We start from the raw sequence: 20,895 nt of genomic DNA on the forward strand, positions 1-20,895 counted from the left end.
GAATATGTTTTATTTACTATTCCGTGTTTAATGCTCACACCTGCCAAAAACAGTGGCCCCAAATTATGTAGATTTGGGTGTTCTGGATTCAATAAAATGATACGTTGATAACAACTATTCGGCTTTTTTACACAGACTATGGGGAACATGTGTCAATGTGGGGCAAAGCTGTGCCAAAGGAAGGGCTGTGTAACTCTGCAAACAATGACACTGAATGTGAAGGAGAGCCCGGCTCACATACTGGTGTCGGCTCCCTGTGACCTTGGGCAAGTCACTTATTTATTTTTTTTTCAACCAAAAATGTTTTTATTGAGTGCATGGTACAATCATATAGAAATCTAACAACACATTGTCATATTATAAAGTAACCACATCAAGTCGAGTTTTTAGTAGTTTAACCGTATACGACATACCGGGTAAACGAACTGACAACAGGACATGGACAAAGACACTGGAAGGGGTGGTAAGGAGAGGGGGTGGGGAACGAGCAGTCCAGGAAAACCCAGGTTTTCTGATCGGGCCCACTGCGTTTGATCGCCGGGAGGAGGTCTCGTCTAGTGACTCATGACATTTAACTGAGATTTGCTCACTGTCGACCCTATCAGTCCTATACCTGTCACTCAACTGTCTCAGCATATCATAGGAGAATGCGTTTGAATCTATCAGAGCAGAATATTGGAGGCATCCACCCCTGGGATATCCGTTTGGGCCAGCCACGGTGCCCAGACTTTTAGAAAATGTGTGCCGGTGTCGTTAACCAGACTCGTTAACTGCTCCATCCGGCAGACGTACCAGATTCTATTCCTGATTTGCGGGATGTTGGGTAACTCGGGCTGCTTCCACAATGCTGCGATTTCGCACCTCAGGGCTGTTGCAAAATGTGCAATTAATTTGTGCTCTGATCTGTTTAACCCCGGTGTGCGTCTGCCCAACAGAAACATCCAGGGGTCTAAAGGGACCGTGCGACCGAGAATTCTCTGAAGCCAATTCTTGATGTCTTCCCAGATTGGGATCACTTTGGTGCAACTCCACAACATGTGCAGCAAGTCTGCCTGTTCCCCACATTGTTTTGGACACAATGGGGGGTAATCTTTGACAAACTTAGACAATCTTAGCGGGGTCAGATACCAACGCATCAGGACTTTATACGCATTCTCCTTTAATGTGGTGCATACAGAGCTCTTTGAAGCCGCTAAACAATAGAGTCCCAGTCCTCGTCTTCTACTGTCTCCCCTAAGTCCCTCTCCCACCTGGTCCTGTTATTAAGTTTCTTGTCGTCATCTTTTGCCGGGCAGACCACCTCTCTATATATACCAGAGATAAGTCCCTTGGTGTCTGTCCCTCTGGAACAGAGCTGCTCAAAATTAGTTTGCCCGGGGCGTTTTGGGAATTTAATATAGAATGCTCTTAGCTGGAAGTATCTAAAGAATTCTGAATTTGGGATTTCTTTCTCTGATTTAATTTGTTCAAAAGGTTTTATTGATATTCTTCCCTCCAGGTGTAGTAGCCGTGTGAGGCCTTTTTGTTTCCAAATTCCAAAATCCTTACTCTGCAGACCCGGAGCGAAATCAGGGTTTCCCATAATCGGGGTCATCAAGGAGTGCTGCCTTGTAAGGGCATATTTGTATCTGCTATTGTCCCACACTGCTAACGAGTTGCCCATCGCGGATAGCGGGTTACTTATGGTCTTGTACACCATTTTTGGCAGCCAAATTAAGTCATGTAGTGCCACCGGGGCACAACACTCTTTTTTTCAGTTCTACCCACCGCCTTAAGCTCGGGGGAGTATGCCACTGGGTAATTTGAGATAATTGGGCCGCTCTGAAATATGATAACAAGCAAGGTACCGCCAACCCCCCTCTAGGTGTGGGCCGAATAAGCGGGCTAGTTTTGATGTGTGGAGTCTTATTACCCCAGACGAATTTCACCATTGTGGACTGCAGCCGGAGGATATTGTCCCTGATTATATGAATTGGGAGGGTCTGGAACAGGTACAGGATTCTGGGGAGGAGGAGATTCATTTTAATACTCTGGATCCTACCGATCCAGGATATTCCGTACCCTGACCAATGCCTGAGATCCTCCTTCAGAGTCCATATCAGTCTGGGGTAATTTTCCTTGTATAGGGCGCTATAGTGTTTTGTAATATTAACCTCTAAGTTTTTAATAAAGGAGGTTTGCCATTTAAAGTTAAAGTTTACAGCTATTTATTTTTCAGTGACCGTAGGCAGATTTATATTTAGGGCTTCTGACTTCGACTGAATAATTTTGAAACCCGATATCTTATTAAATTCCCCCAACAGACTGAAGACATTTGGCAGAGAGGTGAGGGGCTGTGATATTGTTAATATCACGTCATCAGCATACAGGGCCACTTTATGTGACTGCTCCCCGATTTGGATTCCTGCTATATTTGGGCTGAGGCGGATGTGTGCCGCCAGGGGCTCAATGCATAGTGTGAAAAGGAGGGGAGACAGGGGGCAACCCTGCCTGGTGCCGCTCTTTATCAGGAATTCCCCCGATGGGAAGCCCTGGTGCCTGACCCTCGCCGTCTGTCCCTGGTACAGAGCAAGAATTGCACCAATCATTCTCCCACCCAGGCCAAACTCCCCAAGCGTCTCCCTCAAGTAGGGCCTGTCGATTCTGTCGAATGCTTTCTTTGCGTCCAAACTAATCACCATAGACGGGATATTTTTCTTCTGAGCCAAATCGATTAAATCTACGATCCGTCTGGTGTTATCTGCCGCTTGTCTCCCACGTATGAACCCCACTTGATCAGGATGGACCAGCTTCGGCAACACCTGGTTAAGGCGGTTAGCCAACAATTTGGAAAAGATTTTAGTATCTGAATTGATCAGAGAGATGGGTCTATAGCTTTTACAGTCCGCTGGGTCCTTCCCTTGTTTATGTATCACTGAGATAGACGCTTGGAGCATAGGGCCGGGGATGGGGGCACCCTCCAGAAATGAATTACACAGCTTTAATAGATGAGGAGCTAGCAGATTTCGAAATTTCTTATAATATAAGTTAAAGAAGCCGTCCGGGCCAGGGGCTTTAGATGCCTTCAGTGATTTCATTACCTCTAGAAGCTCCTCCAGAGTGATGTCTGCCTGTAGCGCGTCCCTCTCCTCTCTGGACAATTTAGGTAAATTAGCCTCTTTTAAGAATGTCTTCAGTTGTGCGCGAGTGGCCTGATTTTGGGCCACCTTCGCCCCATCGTATAGGGTCTCGTAATGTGCTTTGAATTCTTCTACTATTAATTTGGGGTCAGAAGTGAGGTCCCCCTTCTTTGTCCGAATTGCCTGAATGTGAAAGTTTTGATTCTTATCTCTAAGTTTATTGGCAAGTAGGGTATCTGGCTTGTTTGCTTTTTCAAAAAATTTCCGCTTGGACCATGACAGCTCTTTCTCAGCCCGGGGGGCCACAGTAAATTTAGTTTAGTTTTGGTGTCGAGCAACTCCTTAAGGGTCGATGCATTTTTGTTTTATTTGTGAAGGGTAGACAGGATCGCCAATTCGGATTTTAATATATTGATCTTTTTGTCCTTTTCCCCTCTTACGCTTACTCGCGATCCCTATGAGTTCTCCTCTCAGGGTTGCCTTATGGGCTTCCCATAGGGTGGACTGTGAAACCACACTGCCCATGTTCTCCTGAAAGGAAACCCTGATTCTATCCCCCACTTTTTGTGCAATTTTGGGGATTTTTAGCAATATCTCATTGAGTTTCCAATTCGCTCCTGGTCTGTCTAGTCTGAAATCAGTGCACCGCAGCTCGGGAAAGTCACTTTTAAGGATGGCAACAAATACTTGACAAAGGACTAAAGATGTACTTTACATTTCAGAATTAACAAACATTCTTATAACCAACGATAAAAACCCAACGTAGCATTTTACTACGGAAAACTTAAAAGTAAAAAAAATGTTAATTCTTTTTTTTTAAACAACCTATAACAGTAATATGGGCTGCAGGAGCGGCTCAGTGAGTAAAGTCACTGACTGAAAACAATGACACTGGTTCTGAAGCAGGGGAAGCTGGTTCAATTCCCTCTGTCATCTCCTTGTGACTTTGGTCAAGTCCCTGAGCAGGGACTTGTTCTATGTACAGTCCTGCCTACAATGTCACCACTGTATAAGATATTTTTTTTCTTATATAACATTTTTAATCTGCTTCTTTCTGCATTACTGGTGTATGTATATGTTGTGGCACACGACTCCCTTTATGTAGCGCTGCTGCTTGCCCAGGCGCTTCCTGACACAGTCTTCTAGGGCAGCGATGCGCAAACTGGGGGGCGCAAGATTCGCTGCGGGGGGCGCGGGGTTTACAGAGGCCCCACGCGCTTCCCGAAGGCACTTAAATTAAGTGCCGGGGAAGCGGCGAAGGCCTCTGTAAACTGCACTTATCTTGCTTCTGTAGATGCGTCGCAATGGCAACCTTTAATTTTCCATGGCAACGTGACATCATGACGCCGATGCCGGAGGATAGGTAAGAGGTGGGGGGAGGGGGTGCAGAGAGGGGAACAGCTGGCAGGGGGATGCAGGGGAAAAAGATTGTGCACCCCTGTTCTAGGGTTTGTTTTGTATAAAAGGGGGACAAATGTGTGTACACACAAGGGGCACTCAGCCCTCAACCTTCAGCGGTTTATTTCTCCATTAGTGACACTACACATTTTTAAACACCATCACTTTAAGTCAAAGCGTACTCATAAAAATAACATCTACTCCTGTCAGGAGTCTAACTCACATGCATATCCCTATCTGCAATATTGGCTGGCTAAGCCAGTTACCAACTTAAAATAACACACAAAGATAACATTGAGTCCTTAACTGTGAGATGGGGACAGCGTCCCATTAGATCCTCAGATGCTGCAACACGTGGGGGGGTGGGGCGTCTACCCTGAACTGGATCCAGGGGAGCAGCATGCCCCAGCCTCCCCCAGCCTCCAAGCTCTAAGAGAGAGTGAAAAAGCAACCCTCTCTGCTCTAAATACCTGTTCTAGTATTAGGTGAGCAGGTGAGTGAAAAGCAGCACCACTAATCTCTGGCCTGGAATTTCTATCCCACAGGCTCAGCAAATGTGAAATTCTGGATTGGATGCACAGATGTCAACCTCATAGGACATAAATTAGTAAGATTTGGTAGTTCTGACCCCAAAATACTCATTTTTAGCAGTGACTCCATTGATATCTTTGAGACTATTGATGCTGAAATATCAGCAACTGACTCCAAATCGATGAGATTCAGTAAGAGGTAACAGATCTGTTTGGGCCCTTCCTACCACAGCCAGACTCCGGGGATTTCTGCTTCAAGCTAATTTGATAATCTACACAGTTTCCTTGCTAAGGCTGTCCCAAGTTTCCAAGGTAAGGAACCTCTGAGCTGTTTTCAAAGCAGAGACCCTGTGTGATTTACTGACAGTCCGGCCCGTTCCCTTGGGAATATGTTTGGAATCTGTCGGTGTGAATTCACCCAGGGCAAATGATAAAGCGAGACATTAAATAAACAATCCACAGACCGCAGTGTATGAACACTAAGCTAGACGGTGGATACAAGCCATGACAGAATTATTATGGTGAGACATATTCAGCCATGCTGTTGATATTAAATAAAGCCTACTGAGCAAGTGAGATAAAGTGCCATTTAACCAGGCCTGCCAAAAGCTTTCCCGTGGCCCAGGGCAGAAGTCTTCACCAGATGGTTAAGATGCAGGGTGGGGGGGGGGTTGCTGGTGGATTGTTGAACGTGGCAGGGAGGCGGTGGTGGCGATTGAGTGAGGGGGGAAAGTGGGGTGCTGGCGGCCTGTACGGTTGGGAGGGGGAGCTTTACTCTGTAGCAGAGAGAGGGTCCCACCTTCACTGTGTAGCTGAGAGGGGGTCCCACAGTTACTGTGTAGCAGAGAGGGGGTCCCACAGTTACTGTGTAGCAGAGAAGGGGTCCCACAGTTACTGTGTAGCAGAGAGGGGGTCCCACAGTTACTGTGTAGCAGAGAGGGGGTCCCACAGTTACTGTGTAGCAGAGAGGGGGTCCCACAGTTACTGTGTAGCAGAGAGGGGGTCCCACAATTACTGTGTAGCAGAGAGGGGGTTCCACAGTTACTGTGTAGCAGAGAGGGGGTCCCACAGTTACTGTGTAGCAGAGAGGGGGTCCCACAATTACTGTGTAGCAGAGAGGGGGTTCCACCGTTACTGTGTAGCAGAGAGGGGATCCCACAGTTACTGTGTAGCAGAGAGGGGGTCCCACAGTTACTGTGTAGCAGAGAGGGGGTTCCACAGTTACTGTGTAGCAGAGAGGGGGCTACACAGTTACTGTGTAGCAGAGAGGGGGTTCCACAGTTACTGTGTAGCAGAGAGGGGATCCCACAGTTACTGTGTAGCAGAGAGGGGATCCCACAGTTACTGTGTAGCAGAGAGGGGGTTCCACAGTTACTGTGTAGCAGAGAGGGGGTCACACAGTTACTGTGTAGCAGAGAGGGGGTCCCACAGTTACTGTGTAGCAGAGAGGGGATCCCACAGTTACTGTGTAGCAGAGAGGGGATCCCACAGTTACTGTGTAGCAGAGAGGGGGTCCCACAGTTACTGTGTAGCAGAGAGAGGGGGTCCCACCGTTACTGTGTAGCAGAGAGGGGATCCCACAGTTACTGTGTAGCAGAGAGGGGATCCCACAGTTACTGTGTAGCAGAGAGGGGGTCCCACAGTTACTGTGTAGCAGAGAGAGGGGGTCCCACAGTTACTGTGTAGCAGAGAAGGGGTCCCACAGTTACTGTGTAGCAGAGAGGGGGTCCCACAGTTACTGTGTAGCAGAGAGGGGGTCCCACAGTTACTGTGTAGCAGAGAGGGGGTCCCACAGTTACTGTGTAGCAGAGAGGGGGTCCCACAGTTACTGTGTAGCAGAGAGGGGATCCCACAGTTACTGTGTAGCAGAGAGGGGGTCCCACAGTTACTGTGTAGCAGAGAGGGGGTCCCACAGTTACTGTGTAGCAGAGAGGGGATCCCACAGTTACTGTGTAGCAGAGAGGGGATCCCACAGTTACTGTGTAGCAGAGAGGGGGTCCCACAGTTACTGTGTAGCAGAGAGAGGGGGTCCCACAGTTACTGTGTAGCAGAGAGGGGGTCCCACAGTTACTGTGTAGCAGAGAGGGGGTCCCACAATTACTGTGTAGCAGAGAGGGGATCCCACAGTTACTGTGTAGCAGAGAGGGGGTCCCACAGTTACTGTGTAGCAGAGAGGGGGTCCCACAGTTACTGTGTAGCAGAGAGGGGGTTCCACAGTTACTGTGTAGCAGAGAGGGGGCTACACAGTTACTGTGTAGCAGAGAGGGGGTTCCACAGTTACTGTGTAGCAGAGAGGGGATCCCACAGTTACTGTGTAGCAGAGAGGGGATCCCAGAGTTACTGTGTAGCAGAGAGGGGGTTCCACAGTTACTGTGTAGCAGAGAGGGGGTCCCACAGTTACTGTGTAGCAGAGAGGGGGTCCCACAGTTACTGTGTAGCAGAGAGGGGATCCCACAGTTACTGTGTAGCAGAGAGGGGATCCCACAGTTACTGTGTAGCAGAGAGGGGGTCCCACAGTTACTGTGTAGCAGAGAGAGGGGGTCCCACCGTTACTGTGTAGCAGAGAGGGGATCCCACAGTTACTGTGTAGCAGAGAGGGGATCCCACAGTTACTGTGTAGCAGAGAGGGGGTCCCACAGTTACTGTGTAGCAGAGAGAGGGGGTCCCACCGTTACTGTGTAGCAGAGAGGGGGTCCCACAGTTACTGTGTAGCAGAGAGAGGGGGTCCCACCGTTACTGTGTAGCAGAGAGGGGGTCCCACAGTTACTGTGTAGCAGAGAGAGGGGGTCCCACAGTTACTGTGTAGCAGAGAAGGGGTCCCACAGTTACTGTGTAGCAGAGAGGGGGTCCCACAGTTACTGTGTAGCAGAGAGGGGGTCCCACAGTTACTGTGTAGCAGAGAGGGGGTCCCACAGTTACTGTGTAGCAGAGAGGGGGTCCCACAGTTACTGTGTAGCAGAGAGGGGATCCCACAGTTACTGTGTAGCAGAGAGGGGGTCCCACAGTTACTGTGTAGCAGAGAGGGGGTCCCACAGTTACTGTGTAGCAGAGAGGGGGTTCCACAGTTACTGTGTAGCAGAGAGGGGGCTACACAGTTACTGTGTAGCAGAGAGGGGGTTCCACAGTTACTGTGTAGCAGAGAGGGGGCTACACAGTTACTGTGTAGCAGAGAGGGGGTTCCACAGTTACTGTGTAGCAGAGAGGGGATCCCACAGTTACTGTGTAGCAGAGAGGGGATCCCACAGTTACTGTGTAGCAGAGAGGGGGTTCCACAGTTACTGTGTAGCAGAGAGGGGGTCCCACAGTTACTGTGTAGCAGAGAGGGGGTCCCACAGTTACTGTGTAGCAGAGAGGGGATCCCACAGTTACTGTGTAGCAGAGAGGGGATCCCACAGTTACTGTGTAGCAGAGAGGGGGTCCCACAGTTACTGTGTAGCAGAGAGAGGGGGTCCCACCGTTACTGTGTAGCAGAGAGGGGATCCCACAGTTACTGTGTAGCAGAGAGGGGATCCCACAGTTACTGTGTAGCAGAGAGGGGGTCCCACAGTTACTGTGTAGCAGAGAGAGGGGGTCCCACAGTTACTGTGTAGCAGAGAGAGGGGGTCCCACCGTTACTGTGTAGCAGAGAGGGGGTCCCACAGTTACTGTGTAGCAGAGAGAGGGGGTCCCACCGTTACTGTGTAGCAGAGAGGGGGTCCCACAGTTACTGTGTAGCAAAGAGGGGGTCCCACAGTTACTGTGTAGCAGAGAAGGGGTCCCACAGTTACTGTGTAGCAGAGAGGGGGTCCCACAGTTACTGTGTAGCAGAGAGGGGGTCCCACAGTTACTGTGTAGCAGAGAGGGGGTCCCACAGTTACTGTGTAGCAGAGAGGGGATCCCACAGTTACTGTGTAGCAGAGAGGGGGTCCCACAGTTACTGTGTAGCAGAGAGGGGGTCCCACAGTTACTGTGTAGCAGAGAGGGGGTTCCACAGTTACTGTGTAGCAGAGAGGGGGCTACACAGTTACTGTGTAGCAGAGAGGGGGTTCCACAGTTACTGTGTAGCAGAGAGGGGATCCCACAGTTACTGTGTAGCAGAGAGGGGATCCCACAGTTACTGTGTAGCAGAGAGGGGGTTCCACAGTTACTGTGTAGCAGAGAGGGGGTCCCACAGTTACTGTGTAGCAGAGAGGGGGTCCCACAGTTACTGTGTAGCAGAGAGGGGATCCCACAGTTACTGTGTAGCAGAGAGGGGATCCCACAGTTACTGTGTAGCAGAGAGGGGGTCCCACAGTTACTGTGTAGCAGAGAGAGGGGGTCCGACCGTTACTGTGTAGCAGAGAGGGGGTCCCACAGTTACTGTGTAGCAGAGAGAGGGGGTCCCACCGTTATTGTGTAGCAGAGAGGGGGTCCCACAGTTACTGTGTAGCAGAGAGGGGGTCCCACAGTTACTGTGTAGCAAAGAGGGGGTCCCACAGTTACTGTGTAGCAGAGAGAGGGGGTCCCACCGTTACTGTGTAGCAGAGAGGGGGGTCTCACCGTTACTGTCCGGCATGTAACCTATGAGAATCACATTATGATAGGACTAGTGCATTGTTGCAAGATTTAAATAATAGAAAAACAGGAATTCATAATGCTGTTTATTAACAACTAGAAGAGAACACTGTGATTGCAAATGCAATAATAAATGTAAAAACATTTTTTTTAAAGTATTTTTTTTCTCGTTTCTAGCTGAAATTGTTGGTTAAAGCAGCAGACCGCGCTGCTGTTTTTTTAGGGGGGGGGGTTATTGTTTTCTCTCTTCTCTCCCTAGACTGGTGGATCAGTGGTCGAAGTGCAATGGTAGTAGGAGATAGAGTATCCTTGCTTTTTTATTTGCAATACCAGATTATCACCACTTTTTGACTTGCACACTTATTGCACACAGTATAAAGGCAAATGAATTTATTTTAGAAAGATTCTCCCTCTTTCTGCTTTCTAAGCATAAGTAGTGTATACATCTTTCTTAAAATATATCACTTGTGAGCACATTCACGTCTCAGACAGTTCTGCAGCCCTGCTTTTCACCATCACTTAGCACAGGGGTGTGCAAACTAAGGGGACGCAAGATTTTCCAGGGGGGCACAGCGGTTGCAGAGGTCTCGCTCTCTTCCCAAGGCATTTAAATTTAAATGCCGGGAGATCGCATGAAGGCCTCTGCAACATCCCTTAACTTGTCTTCGGCGTCGCGTCGCCATGACAACGCGGTGTCAAATCACACCGCAGGGTCATGTGATGTCACTTTGCTACGGCAACATGATGTTATGTGATGCCAGAGACAAGGTAAGGTAGGGGGGCGCAGACTGAAAAGTTTGCGCATCCCTGACTTAGCATATAGTGCTTCCACTGCAACTAGGGATTCTGGGAAATTACATGCAAATGAGCACAGTGTCACCGTTCTAATATACACTTCAAAATACTGTAGCTTTTCCCCAATATACAGAATTTTGTCATGTCATTAACAAGATTTCTACTTTTTTCTGTGTCCCTCCGAGCACTGATTGATGGAAGCACGACATTAAGGAGTGTCATGGGGAAACCCATTGTGTTTCTGGCCCATCCAGCAGCAGAGCGGTTATCAAACCTCAGTAGAATAAATGCTACTTGTTTGTCAATTAGCTATGATTTTCCTTTGAACGATGCTTGATTTATGCTGGGTCATTGGCACACGGGTGGTGGCTAACTGAAGCCCAGCCAATGTCTTGAGAGAAGTCTTGTTTAACGTAAGGTTTTGGAATAATGTCTGCAGTGTAACAGGCACAAAGTGACTATTCTTCCTTAAGAGCAGATCCATGGCCTGGATTATCCCATGTAAACAAACATTCAGCTGTACTGATAACAGAGTCTCTTCTAATGACGATGATCCCGTAGGGTTAGAAGATGTTTGGTGGCAGTCATAGCGTTTATGTCTTGGCTGCTGTCATTCTGGAATAGAAGATGCAGTGCCGTCTAAAATGCATAGCTTGTTACAATGGGGGGAGTCAGTGAAAATACACATTAGAAATATAGAATTTGACGGCAGACAAGAACCACTTGGCCAACCTAATCTGCCCATTTTCCCATCTGCTGCGAAACTTCAGACCCTATTTGTTTTGTTGCTTTTTGCCTTATGTCTATCTCAAGCATTTTTTTCAATTCCTTTACTGTATTCGTGTCTACCACCTCTGTTTGGAGGCTAATCCTTCAATCCACCCCCGTTCAGATCAGGAAGCGGACCCACAGGGCTAAGGTAGGCGTATATATTCACTGACCAGAGCCAGGGGACAGAGTCCTGTTCAGAATTAACGTAGTCAGGTCACAGGCAAAGGTCAAGGCAGGTGGCAAAAAATGCAAGGTCGGGGTCACAGGCTGAGGTCATCAACAGGAAATCAACAGTAACAAAGCAGGGGCTGCCACAAGATCAGGAACCTTGCTCGGCATCTTCCTGTGAGGAGTGCAGCCTTAACTAGGAGGCTACCAGGAACCAAGATGGCCGAAAATAGCCACGTGAGGGCAAGCTCCAGAAAAACCTGGGCTGGAGCACAAAACCAGGCACGGATCAAACAGAATCTTTACACATTTACCCTTGATCGTTCCATCTTCAGCTTCAGAGCATGAACTCTGGTTCTAGCGCTTCTCTTTGACTGGAATGTGCTTCTCTCTTGTACCTTGTTCAAACCCTCGATATACACACACACACTTTTATACTGTAATATTAGTGGCGGATTTCCCGTTAGGCCCATTTGGCCCGGGCCTGGGTTCGTGGGGGCGAAAATTTGGGGTGGCAAATATGTCCACCCCAATATACATTTGCTGCGCTCTTGGGTCAATCGGGCCTAATGGGAACGCACTTACATCTGGTGGCGCGCCTCCTTGTTGCCACCCTTCTTCTCCTTTCAAATCAAATGACGCCGCGGACGTCATCAAAGTAACAATTAGATTGTAAGCTCCTTTTCCTAAATGTTACTTTTATGTCTGAAGCACTTATTCCCATAATCTGTTATTTGTATTATTTGTTATTTATATGATTGTCGTGTATTTCTGCTGTTTAGCGCTATGTACATTAATGGCGCTATATAAATAAAGACATGCATACATACATACATCCATATATCCATCACATGGCGTCTCGTTGCCATGGCTACGCATCATCTCATGACGTCCCGTTACCATGACGACGTGAGACGTCACATTGGTGACGTCCGTGGCGTCATTTGATGCTGTGATTCTTAAGGAGAACGAGGGTGGCAGCAAGGAGGCGGCCGCCACAGCTATGTGCCTACCGGTCATATACTGATAAGATTATAGGCATTGTCTTTGCTTATCTGGGTGTTACACCCCATGTCATCCTGCTGCAGATATCTCCATCATGTGGATGACATTACATCCCTCTGACACAGCGTCCGGCATTATGTAGGGTTCATTTGAACAGAGAGAAAGGAATATTTGTTCATGCAAAAACGCAGGGATTTACCCTGTCACAATAATTACCAGCGGCTCTGTAATGTGTGATCTTTGTAACAAATTCTAGTCTTACTGTATTAACGCATTACAAAAGACAAGCAAAGGACGGGCCTTTATTATAGAGAGGATGATCTAGATTTGGTTAAAAAAAAGTGCCCTTTTTTTGCCCACACATGCACATTATGAAATAACATATAGACCCGTAAACGAGCAATCCCTCCTTTGACCATCATGGACTGATGGCAGTGAAAGGTGTAAGGGTCTCATCTGGGTGATTGCTGCATTTTTTTACCCCAATCTGACATGTACAGAAGTCCGTGTGTAAACGTGCTGAGCTGAGACTTGGGAAGGTTAGATTTCCTCTGGCTGCTCCCTTGTGTCTGTCACTGTGTGTTCTGCAAGAGTTTGCACAGGCAGAGCCCCCTCTATGCTAATCTTTATTTCTTATCTAAGGACAAGGTGGGATAAACGTACTCCCCCTTCAGAGGACCCTAAAAAATGCCTTTTGTAGTTTATTTCCTTTGGTATTAGCATGGTTACATTTGTTTAGGAAATCCAGTTCTAAAACAGGAGTGGCCAAGAGCGATGACTGAGCCACCTGTGCTGAAGCAGGAATTTCCTTAAAACCTGACCTGTTAGTGGCCCTTGACGACTGGAGTTGCCCACCCCTCCCTGCAACTCTAAAACATGATGGGAAAACTTTTTTTTAAATTGCGCTGGAAAAGCGCCAGAAAAATATGAATAGAATTTCAACTACCCAAACATGTTCTGTAAAGGGACCGTCCCTCCCAGGGTGAAACGAAGTGAACCAAGGACAGTGACATGTTTAACCCTTTGAATGCCCCTCTGGCACATCGTGATCTCAGTGTCACTGATTACAGGAGCGGAAGAGCAGGCGTTCTCTTCCGTTTACCTGCTAGAGGAGCGCAGGACGCGATCTCTCCCGGAAAACGAGCTGAAAGCCCATGACGTGGCCCCTAGTGTGCCAGATCCTGTGACGTGGCCCTCTAGCGTGCCAGATCCCAGGACGGAGACATCACGGGGGCATACAAGGGGTTAATAGGTAAGTCTTTAGAGTGCCCCTATGACATACCTGGCACCCTAGAGGTGCTACTGACATACGTCGCTCCCTCCTACTGTCTCTGTACGTTCTCCCTACCTACCAATTAGACTGTAAGCTCCTCAGAGCAGGGACTCCTCTTCCTTAATGTTACTTTTATGTCTAAAGCACTTATTCCCATGCTCTGTTATTTATATTATCTGTTATTTATTTGATTACCACGTGTTTTACTACTGTGAAGCGCTATGTACATTAATGGCGCTATATAAATAAAGACATATAATACAATATAATACAATACAAATGCTCGTTTTCTGGGGGCTGATCGGGCTAGCTGTGGCACTTCTGTTTCCGTCAGCTGGGGGGGGGGGGGGCGATGGAAGTCATGTGATCGCTGCTGAAACTATCACATGACTGCAAATGCCAGAGGTCCAGTGACACTCTCGAACTGGAAAGGTTAAATAAAGCCGATTTGACAACTTTAACCCTAGGACGTAGTCACTACGTCATGGAGGACCAACAGAGAGTTGTGTTGAGGTTTAGATCACATGCTGCGTTCCCATGGAGCGCAGGACGGGATCTGCTCAGTGAAGAAACTGAGGTCTCCTCTTCCGTTTCCTGAAACATGGCTGCTGCGGTCACGTGACCGCCATTGAAAGCGGTGACAGGACCGCACTGTGCCAGACGGGCTGTGGGACTCAGGTGCCGCAACCACTCAGGCACTAAAATGTTTTGTTTTTATTCTTATAAAAACAAGTATAAGTGTTTTTAAATCATTTTTTAAACGTTTAACTTTTCCATGGTAAAGAAAACGCTTTGGAGGGGGGTTACAATAGCTATCTCACTTACTCTAACCCTATCAAAGCCCCAGGCAAATGGTTCTTTTTGTTTTATTCTTTACATGTGAACTATGAAGCCAGCATTAGTAGAACAGATCAACACAAGTAGCCGATATACTTGAATTCAGTGTTCCCGGAGGAAAGCAACAGATTCCTTTTTTTCACAGGATACAAATAAGTCAAATTGTTAGTTTACGGTTGAGTTTTTATAGATGACAATTACACTAAGTAAAAAAAAAAAAGAAGTGACCTGCTATGTCCATCCATCCATCCATCCATCCCATAGAGCCCACAGTGGTTTCAAGAACTATTAGCACTTCGTGTTAAATAGAATGTATAAAATGTGACTGGGTTTGTCTTACAGCAGCAGCTGCAGACGTACGTGGCCTGGGTCAATTCCCAGCTGAAAAAGAAGGCAGAAATGAAACCAGTGCAGGACCTCAGGCTGGACCTCCGGGATGGCGTGGTCTTAGCACAACTGATTGAAATTGTAGGTTAGTACAAAGAGTTATGTTATACAAAGGTCTCTTCTTTCTTGTGTTTCTCCACAACCTCTGTAAAAGTGCACACTTGTGTAAGACCAAAGGGGTGCAGACATGTGTAGGACCTAATGGCCTAAGTCAGTAGTGGCCCCACTCAAGGGCCACCAACATGCCAGATTTTAAGGATATCCCTGCTTCAGCACAGGGGGCTCAGTCAAAATGACTGAGCCACTGATTGAGCCAACCGTGCTGAAGCAGTGATATCTTTGAAACTTGACCTGTTGGTGGCCCTTGAAGACTGGAGTTACTCACCCCAGGCCTAAGTGAACTTATGACCAGAGTTCACGTCAGAGGCACAGCTGTTAATCACTGCTCTGCTTTGTGAAATCACGCCACACAATGCACTGCATAACGCTTTGCAAGGCATTGTGGGGAGCGACTTCGGCAAGCAGAGCTGTGATTGGCAGCTTTGCTTCTGAATGCTGATACCCTCCCTGGATCCTATCAATGCAGAGTTTCCCCCCAAATAGATATATTTTTGTAATCTTTCCTGAACTGGGGGATCCCCAAGGAACTCATGCATGGTCCCCTCCTTGATCTATTCATATTGGTTGTTTTTGTGTGTGCTGGTTTTGACCTACAAATATGTCCGCCAGACAACATCCATGTGCATGAGGTCACCAATAGAAAGACACGACATGATCTCCCAATGACGTTGTAGCTTTCTATTCTAATGATCAATTACTATACCTAGATTTAACTCATGTCAATGCCATTGGTGCATTTCGGTCCTAAGATGGGCTTCCCCTTTAATATCTTTAAAGGTGTAGCCTACATTAATATTATTATAAATTAATTCAATCAAGTATTTTCAGAGCGAAAACACTTGGGGACTTATGTACTAAGCGGTGCAAAGTACTTTTTTGTTGCAATATTGGCGCACAGAAATCTAATTTAAAATTGCGCTTGTGTGCGCCTACGTACTAACCTGAAATATCTCTATCTGCGCTCCCAGTGTCAAAAAGGCATTTTTGTTTTTCAAATAAAATTGGCACACAGAAATGGCCTACGCTTGGCGTACAAATGGTAATGGTACGTGCTAAATAAGAATGTTTCTGTGCACCCAGAAAAAGGAGAAAGTGCACAAAAATCAGACACAAGTTCAACTGGACGTAAACCCTAAAAAACCTGTTAATGGTATTGGCGCAGAATTAAGCTGCTATGTATTCTTTTTCTTCTTTTTTTATTCTTTATTTGTAATCCACACTTTTATGACAATTAACATATACAACACAGTATAATACACTACAAAACAGTACATTACAATCCGGTACTACTCAAAAACAGAAACATGTCAGAAAGCATATCAGTTTTACCCTCTACCCTCCATACTCCGCAATACTTAAACCTGATCATTGCCCTAATCTCGGAACGACATAAAAAAACAATACTACAGAACTCTGCATCGTTTCCCCATAATCAGTCGTAACATTGAGTGGACAATATTGCATAATGTAATATAACTAGCTGAGAGATCCGGCGTTGCCCGGGATGTACCCCCCTTCACAGCTGGCTGGCACCCACGTTCACAACTCCGTTCCCCTTCCCAGCTCCGTCCCCCCCCCCTCTTCACAGCACCGCCCACCCCCCCTCCTTAACAGCTGCGGTCTCACCTCCCTTCCCCCCACAGCACTCCCCCCCCCTGGCCCCCACATCACTGACCCCCCCCTTGCACGTCAACTTTTCCAGTTGGCAGCGATAGCACATCTTGCTGCATTTAGCAGGTGTATTAATAGAGATTTCCTAATTCTGTGCCCCTTCACCCCTTCCCTGTTTAGCAATAAAATACTCGGGTGTTTTGGGATTCTAATCTTGGTAATATTGAAAATCTGCTCCACTGTCCTATTCCCAAAACGCTTTATTTTCTTACACTTCCACCAAATATGAAGCATTGTTCCCACCTCCCCATGTTCTCTCCAGCACTTATTAGGCATTCCTGGACAACATTCTTACAGTTTTTGTGGTGTATAATACCACCTACCGTATACATTATCTTATACACGTTTTCTAAGATATTCGTTGACATCGAGGAAGGGCTGGCATTACTCCATATTTGTGTCCATTCGAGTGCAGAATATTCCCTACCCAGCTCCTTGTCCCAAGCTATTACAAACCCTGGCTTAGTTTCAGCCTTGATTTCCAACAATGTTCTGTAGATATACGATATATTGTGCTATCCTGCACCCACCAACACCAACACTGTTTCAAAAGAATTCAACGTCCTCAACGTGTTTAAAAAAAATTTGTTCATATAGTGAAAAATTTGCATATATTGCCATCTCTCCCCTTCTTTAAAATCAAACCGGTCCTGAAAGTGTTTATAACATCTAGTTTCCCCCCTTTCCATCAGATCTCCTAGCCTAATTAGACCCACTTGGCTCCACTTTTTAAATATTCTGGGATCCAACCTTGGGGGAAAGTCAGGATTCCAGCATATTGGAGTGAGAGGGGATGGGAACGTAAAAACTCTCTCATCCTTGGATATTTCATCCCATGCACATAGAGCTGCAGCGATAGTAGGGTGTTCATAAAGACCTTTAGGACGATCTGTGTTCCTGAGCCATGGAGCCTTAATTGTGTCTATATCTTTGCAATCAAAGATATCATTCAAAAAGAGCATTCACTTGTGTAGCAAGGTAACACTTGTGGATATTCGGCAGGCCAAGTCCACCTTGCGATTTATGCCTTTGCCATGTTTTAATATTGGCCCTGGGTTTTTTAAATTCCCAAATAAATGTATTAATTTTACTTAGGAGCGTAGCAATATACTGCTTGGAGACTTTCACGGGGATCGTCTGGAACAGATACATTAGGCTAGGCAGTATATTCATTTTAATACAGTTAACTCTGCCTATCCACAAGATAATACTCTTATTCTACCTTTTTAAATAATTTTCTATTACTTTTGCTAACGGGGTATAATTGGCTTGGAACAAATCCTCTACTCTTGGCGTTATATTTGTACCCAAATATTTTATACTTCTATTCTTCCGCTCGAAAGGGAAATTTTTGCTACGTATTCTTAACCAAAAATAGATTTGGCGTAGCGTGGATGTTTCATTATGGAGGTTCAATTATTATTTTTAAAGTATGGCAATTTTAACTAATATTACACTACCCATTTTATATTTAGTAACTAGTTGCAAAATACAAATAAAAAAATACACATCAATCTGTTTAAATGAAAATTGTGTGAACCAGATATTCAGGGACGCATGCAGAAAAACATACAGTAAACAACAATTATGAGTCGGACGTATGAAGCCCTGAAGCTTTATAAGGGTTTGTATGACTTTTTAGCACTAAAAGTTTGATGCCCAAAATAATGGCAGATATATTTTTAGAGGAAGGAACAGAGGGCACAGCGGATTCTGCAAATTCAAACTCATTTATTGAGCCAACACAACGTTTCGACCGTGGAGGTCTTTTTCAAGTGACAATGGCCACGGTCGAAACGTTGTGTTGGCTCAATAAATGAGTTTGAATTTGCAGAATCCGCTGTGCCCTCTGTTCCTTCCTCTATGTACTCAGGACTGACTGCAGGCTTTCGTTCTAACATTGGAGCACCGGTAATTGTATAATTTTTCTCTTTTTAAGGTGTGCAGCACTCCTCTCTATTATCTAGATATATTTTTAGTACACGGGCCCCTACAGTCTTAGATCTTAATGCACAGATCTCTATGCTAAATTGAGTAATAGGGGAGGCAGCACGGTAGACGTTGGCCTTTGTTAAAGCTGCCATATTTTCCTTTGATAACTGCTGCTTTGTTCTGTGTTTAATTAGTTCCAATTAAAAAGCAATTTCAAAGCCTCCCTGCTTAGTATTGCATAGTGCTAATAGTGCTAAACCTGCTGAAGCTGATAATTGAAGGACAGTATTCTGCCTGTGCTGCAGGCGCTAGCGCCGCATGTCAGCATTTAACCCCACGTAGGCCGCCCCGGCAGCGAACACGTTAAAACCTTTGCAACCTTTTTATGGGGAAAATGTACCCCTTTCCGTATCACCCAAATAACTCCAGTCGTAGCTTTGGATTCCCATTGGCTGGTTTTGGTAGGGGGAGACGTGAAGAGCGACCGGACTGGGTTTGTAGACCCAAAAAATGGCATTTTGACTAAAAAAAAAAATTACAAAAGCAATGTTTGTTTTCCATCCGTGAGCCGCTGTTGACGTTTCTGAAAGGCGATGCTATAAATCAGTGAGCCCAACGCCACAACAGCAGATCACAGAGAACTGACAGCTCGGCAATATATTAGTTTTACAAGTTTAAGATTTGTTTAACCCTTTGAGCCTCCACGTCATGGGGTTGTCCGCTCTTTCTCTAGGGAAGGATCGCGCTCTGCGCTTCTGGAGAGCAGGGGGAAAAGTGACGCCACAATCGTGTGACCGCCGGCACTGAAAAGGCTAATACTATTGGGGGGGTGGAGGGGGGTATATAATACTTATGTATTTTTGTGGAATTTTTTCCTCTAAAGCATTTAAAGTGACACGCTGCTCCCTGCTCTTTCTTCTTTGTCCCGGGAGGTAGTGCAAATCTGTTTGGTTGTGTTGAGGCTGGGATTTGTGTGGACTTTCCCCTTGCTACATGTATTATACCTTAAATGCCGGAAGAATTCTGCAGCGATTCCAAAGTTGCAATGAATTAGAGACTTGCAGTTTAACCCTTTGAGTGCCCCGGTCCCTCGGCACTCGCGGTCACGGGATCGCCCCGTCGCAGATGACTGAATGCGATCATCCCCTAGAAAAATTAGCAGGAAATTTATGACATGGCTACTACCTCATGGGGTCCCTCGAGTGGCAGACCCCATGACGTGGTAGCTAAATCTTATGTGAACCGGGGGGGGGGGGAGGGATTGCCGGGTCCCCCCAGAGCTTCATCCATTGTCCCCCAACGACCGTGGACTCCGCCAGCTCGATATTTGTAGTTATTTTTTTAGTGCATTTTTTTTTTTACAGAAATAAAAATAAATGTGGTCGCCGGACTACAAACATGGCCATGGGGTCATCAATAGGGACAGGACGTTGCAGCTTTTCTATTGGCCACTGGGCTGGGTGCTGACCCCGCCGCATTTTGTGTCCGATGGGCACATATTCTGCCTGCAGCCACAGCGCGGGAACCCAGGAATCCCATCTTGTCTTCCGTTCCGTGTCTGGTCAGATTGAGTTCAGCGCTGCACGTGAGAGGAGAACGCAATCTGTCCGAGATAATGAAAATGAGTGAAAAAGCCCACGACGTAGCTACTCGTGGATAAGGTATTTCCTGGACAATCCACAGTGGCGGCCATTTTTGTGCATCACGCGAAGAATTCTGGGGTTTAATCTTCCCGTGTTTGGCAGTGATTGACAGGCACTGAAAAAACGTGGCACAGAATTCTTACTGCACCAGTGGACCAGCAGTGAGACAGGCAGCCTCCTGGGCCTCTTAAGGTCGTGGGACCCGGATGCTTCACCAGTTGTAGTTCTGTCCCTGTTTCGGAGCTGGGTTGATCCCCAGAATAGCATGTCTGCCCACTGTGCACATGAAGCAATCCACGTGGGATTTCTGTTCTGCAGCCCAGCTGCTAAGTTACTGTGGCGACCGACCGATCAATTCCATGCAAAGTCAGCCAATGTGTTGTGAGGGGACCTGGCAGTCGGTATAGCTCATGGCTGATGTTCCTAGTTTTAATTGCTCCTGACATTTAGATGCCTTCGAGGAAAGACCAGGCGGTCTCGGCACAGCGTCTGTGTAACACTGGGCACTGCGTGAATGCACAACACGGAGAACCCGCGGTGTCATACTCATAACTGGGTAAAACAGGCATCAGTCACCCAGATGTGACGCCCCTCCCCGTCCCTAAACATGTAATTGCCTTAGTACACTTTGATCCTAGGAGGTATTGCCCCTTTAATGGCACATTCCCCTCTAGGACCAAAATTAACCTACAGTATTATAGAGCCTTATTTGC

The 20,895-nt window shown here is 46.7% G+C and overlaps 1 protein-coding gene across 7 annotated transcripts in view; it reads left to right on the forward strand.

The window, feature by feature from the left end:
* The window catches only part of DIXDC1 (DIX domain containing 1), a 124,733-nt gene that overhangs the window by 41,626 nt on the left and 62,212 nt on the right, over positions 1-20,895 (forward strand). For 3 of the 7 annotated variants that reach the window (XM_075604424.1, XM_075604428.1, XM_075604421.1), the window contains one exon: positions 14,772-14,901. In XM_075604424.1, coding sequence (XP_075460539.1) covers positions 14,772-14,901 — 130 coding nt within the window. Of the gene's footprint in view, positions 1-13,389; positions 13,572-14,769; positions 14,902-20,895 lie in introns of those variants that run through there. The other 4 variants (XM_075604425.1, XM_075604423.1, XM_075604426.1 and 1 more) reach the window with 3 other exon arrangements.

This window comes from Ascaphus truei, chromosome 6, assembly GCF_040206685.1.
Source record: "Ascaphus truei isolate aAscTru1 chromosome 6, aAscTru1.hap1, whole genome shotgun sequence".
In the NCBI taxonomy this organism is placed as follows: domain Eukaryota; kingdom Metazoa; phylum Chordata; class Amphibia; order Anura; family Ascaphidae; genus Ascaphus; species Ascaphus truei.